Raw genomic sequence first — 4,571 nt, 5'->3', positions numbered from 1 at the left:
GAAATTATAAAATTAGGAAAATTTATATGTACGTTGTCTTTTAAATGTCTCACATCAACTGAATTAAGTCATTAAATTTGTATAGATATATTTGTACCATCATCTACCTTGAACTAGTATTTTGGGTTGAGTTAGATCTAAATCCCAATATTAACACATATCCTTGTCTTTTAATAACAATTAAATATAAATATATAATCCGCATTTAAAAGAAAGTTACAAATTAAATCCAAATCGCATTTAAAAGAAAGTTATAAATTAAAGCTTAATCAATTTAATTTGCAGTTTTAGTCCACTGTCATTGCTAATTTTGTCATCATAGAACAAGTTATAGCTCCACATTGATCTAACCTCCAAGGAATTAAGATTTAACGCCCCGATCGAGATCCTGTAGGAGATTAAACAGACAACTGAAACCTTGATCATTCCAAGAACTAACAACAATACAACAGACAAACAAGTGAAATAATCGATCACAAAGATGCAACACCTTTAAAACAAAAGATGTAATACCAACAATCATATAAACGACGGAAATTATTCGATCGATTCCATCCTAGGCATCCTCGTTTAATTCCCTGAGAAAAACAACTGAAGTTCTTGATCCCAAACCATTCATTATTTTCGTCGCCCCGTGTATGCCGGCATGCACCTATTCTATAATTTAGATTACACGGATTCGAACACCTATATATCGATCAAGCACGAATGGTTTTCGAGCGAAAAATGGTGAAACCCCATGTTCTAGTTCTGCCATATCCAGCACAAGGCCATGTTATTCCTTTAATGGAGCTTTCCCAATGTTTAGCGAACGATGGCATCAAAGTCACGTTCGTGAACACAGAATTCTGTCACCAACGCGTAGTCAAATCTATGTCCAACAAAGGGAATCACATACATGAAACGATAGATTTGGTTTCGATCCCCGACGGGATGGAACCTTGGGAGGATAGGAGTGATCTTGGAAAGTTGACAGAAACTTCCGCGAAGGTGATGCCTGGAAATTTGGAGGCTTTGATCATGGAGATCAACGCAAAAGGAAGAGATGAAATCACATGTGTTGTTTCAGATTACTGGCTGGGTTGGTCTATGGAGGTGGCCGAGAGATTTGGAGTGAAGAGAGTCGGGTTCGTCCCTGCGTCTGTTGCAATGTCTGCGTTAAGCATGAATGTGCAAAAGCTGGTTGATGATGGGATAGTTGATAGTAACGGTAAGTCCATTACGTAGAATTTTGGCTCGAACTCGATTTGAAGTACAGATAATTACATATTTTTGCTAAATTTTGAACTCAAATTCCTAAATGTTTTCCATGATTCTAACTAATTAAGCTTATTTACGTTTGAAGATTTTTTAACTCAAATTACAGAGTAAATAAAAAATATTATTATTATTTAAGTTGCTGTTATTAACAAAGGAGAATTCGTTACAATATTGCATAATGTGCAGGAACACCCTTCAAGAAACAGGTAATTGAGTTAGCACCAGGCATGCCTGGAATCAACACAACGAACCTAGCATGGATGACCATCGGAGATTTCACCACACAAAAGATCATATTCCAGTTCATGAAAGATAACATCAAGTCGATAAATTTAGCAGAAAGGGTGATCTGTAACACATCCCATGAGCTCGAACCCGCAGCACTCGCCTATGTCCCGAATTGGTCGACCATAGGCCCTCTTCTCGCAAGCAAACGTCTCGGCAGCACGGTAGGTCATTTCTGGACCGAAGACTCCGCCTGTCTGGATTGGCTCGACGAACAGCCACCACGTTCCGTCATCTACGTTGCATTCGGGAGCTTCACCGTCTTCGATCAAACACAGTTCCAAGAACTGGCGCTTGGCCTCGAAGGCACCAACAGGCCATTCCTATGGGTCGTAAGGGAAGACACGGCTAAATCCTACCCGGAAGGATTTGAACAAAGAGTCGAGAATCGCGGGAAGATAGTTGGTTGGGCGCCTCAACAGAAGCTGCTGGCACATCCTTCTGTGTCATGCTTCGTGAGCCATTGTGGATGGAATTCGACGATAGAGGGCGTGAGCAACGGGGTGCGGTTCTTGTGCTGGCCGTACTTTGCAGATCAGTTCATCGATGAGAGCTACATCTGTGATTACTGGAGGGTTGGATTGAAACTAGATAAAGATGAAAGTGGGATTATCACACAAAAAGAGATTAAGAATAAGGTGGAGCAGCTTCTGAGTGATGAAATTATGAAGAGAAGGGCTTTTGAGCTTCAGAAAAAGGCTTTGGATTGTGTTGCAGAAGGGGGTAGCTCTCACAAGAATTTTCAAGATTTTGTGGATTGGATTAAAGGAAAGTGAAGCGATTCAGAAGATTTCAATGCGTTTCATGATATCGCAGTAAAAATTATAAGTTTCTTAAAATATTTTAAATCAAAGATAAGCAGCCAAACAATTTGGAGAACTGCGTGTTCATAATTTGTCAAATGGAGTTTGGTGATTATTCAAGTATCTATGCTGTTTCTTAGCTTTTGAAATAGTCCGCATCTTTTTTTTATATTAAGTTTTTAAAATTTAGTTTTGATACACTAACTTTTAAATTTTGATCTAAATATTGATGTGACATTAAATACATTATGTTGACAGGACTGATTTCACGAGGAAATATTGATAGATATTATGAATTTGAAGTAAATGGTTTTACACACAATAGTGGTCGCGGATGGTATTGGACTTTGTTTGGGTATAAAATCCTATTTTTTATTGAGCATAATATTCTTTAATGTATTTTTCAGAAAAGTTGATGTTTGTTTGAACTTTTATGATTTTAGAAAAAATTAAACCGAAAAGTAAAAATATATCATTTTAAGGTCTCTACCGTCTCTTTAGAATCACCTGAGGGTAATTTGAAATTGTTTCGTCCGAATATGAAATTGTTTGACTTTTTTTAAAAAATAATTCAAGAGATAAATATCAAAGTATTAGTTTTCACTGTAAATATAAACCAAATCGACATGTCTCACCAATAGATTAATGAGACGAGTTGACTTATTGTATGAGGAGATTTTGTGATTTTTTTAAAGTTTTTCTCAAATCGATCTGTCTCACAGATATAAATTAATGATACGAGTTGACTTGATTGTATTAGGAGATTTTGTGCTTTTATAAAAGTTTTTATTTTGGCTATGTCCTGATTTCATAATTGAGATGCTAGCATTTACATCTAAATATCTAATTCTAATTTGACTATGTGAGGCTCATATGAATTCCCCATGTCCGAAATAAATTTTGGAACTTTTGATTTTCTGTCGGTGTATTACTTTTTAGAGTGGGTCTCATGTGAGAACGTCTCACGGATTTTAATCTGTGAGACGGGTCAACCATAATAAAAAGTAATACTCTTGGCATAAAAAATAATAATTTTTCATAAATGACCCAAATAAAAGATCCGTCTCACAAATACGACCCGTGAGACCATCTCACACAAGTTTTTGCATTACTTTTATGCTAGTTTGAAATTTATATATCATGTGAAGAATTTTCTTGAATCTAAGTTAAAAAAGTTTTTATTGAATTTGAAAATTTTATTTTGGGTAAATTACATCATCTTTGATAAATATTAAAAAAAGTAGAGACCCATGTGCAAAATCAAAGTGCAAATTGCAGTATAGTCATTCGTTAGTTTTACAATTTCAAATTGCAATATGATATTTCGTTGATTTTTATAATTAGTAATTACGATATTACCTTTATTTGAATATAAATCAAATTAGTTTTAAAAATTGTATCAACGTGTATACCTATGCATTAATGTCATCTTAAAATGTGTGAGCATGATGGAGGAACATGTTTTAATTGGTAATCATTTTCTCGACGAATATTTTTTTGTGAGATTGATCGACTCAGTGCATATTAGAGCGGATAATAATAAAAAAATATTATTTTTTATGTGTCTCATCAGATAAAAAATATATTTTATAAAATTAACTAATGAAACAGTCTATCGAACTTTTGTATTGTTAAATATTTATATCATATCCTCTCTTATATTTTTAAATATTTAGTCACATTTGATTTTTAATTAATATATTTATCATCAACTGTAGCGATCCCACCATATATATAGATTGCAATTGCATATGTCATCAAGTATTTTGTTGTATTCTCTTTTATTTCATATCCTACAATTTTATGCTTTCATATAAGTCGAGGACATGTCAATAACTTATATGACATCAACGTCTCAAATTTAAGATAAAGTCTCACGTTCGTAACCAATTAATAATAAATTTAAGAACTATATGTTGGCGTGCTCAACACATTTTGACAGCTCTACGAATACATGATTTATCCAAGAAAAAAAGTGAATTAAACGTGACATGCAGTTGTGAATACAACGATAATAAATTAGATGATTATGATGGAAAATTTAAAGAATTTAATATAATTTATTTAGCTTTTAAAATTACCAAAAAGTGACGATTTGACTCTTTAATATTATAACCTGTAGTTTGTGAATTTTTGCAATAATGTGATAATTGATTAATATTTATTTATGCTTTGAAAACCATTGGAATAAATACCTATTCGAGTAAAATATATTTTACAAAG

The 4,571-nt window shown here is 33.5% G+C and overlaps 1 protein-coding gene across 1 annotated transcript; it reads left to right on the top strand.

Moving 5' to 3' along the window:
- The first annotated feature begins 698 nt into the window (after positions 1-698).
- Positions 699-2,327, top strand: LOC140824777 (UDP-glycosyltransferase 83A1-like). Its single transcript, XM_073186329.1, has 2 exons — positions 699-1,210; positions 1,447-2,327. Exons 1-2 carry the CDS (start codon positions 709-711, stop codon positions 2,319-2,321), a joined length of 1,377 nt encoding a protein of 458 aa, XP_073042430.1. The 5' UTR covers positions 699-708; the 3' UTR covers positions 2,322-2,327.
- Positions 2,328-4,571: the final 2,244 nt, after the last annotated feature.

The sequence above is a fragment of the Primulina eburnea genome, chromosome 2 (assembly GCF_022965805.1).
Source record: "Primulina eburnea isolate SZY01 chromosome 2, ASM2296580v1, whole genome shotgun sequence".
Classification (NCBI taxonomy): domain Eukaryota; kingdom Viridiplantae; phylum Streptophyta; class Magnoliopsida; order Lamiales; family Gesneriaceae; genus Primulina; species Primulina eburnea.
The sequence above is the reverse complement of the archived record's forward strand: the minus strand, read 5'-3'. Positions and strand labels throughout refer to the sequence as shown.

What these genes read in the sequence shown, in the direction of transcription:
- LOC140824777 (XM_073186329.1), top strand. Translation starts at nt 709, where the DNA reads ATGGTTTTCGAGCGAAAAATGGTGAAACCCCATGTTCTAGTTCTGCCA. An exon ending in TGGGATAGTTGATAGTAACG is followed by an intron (nt 1,211 to 1,446) that starts GTAAGTCCATTA and finishes CATAATGTGCAG; the next exon opens with GAACACCCTTCAAGAAACAG.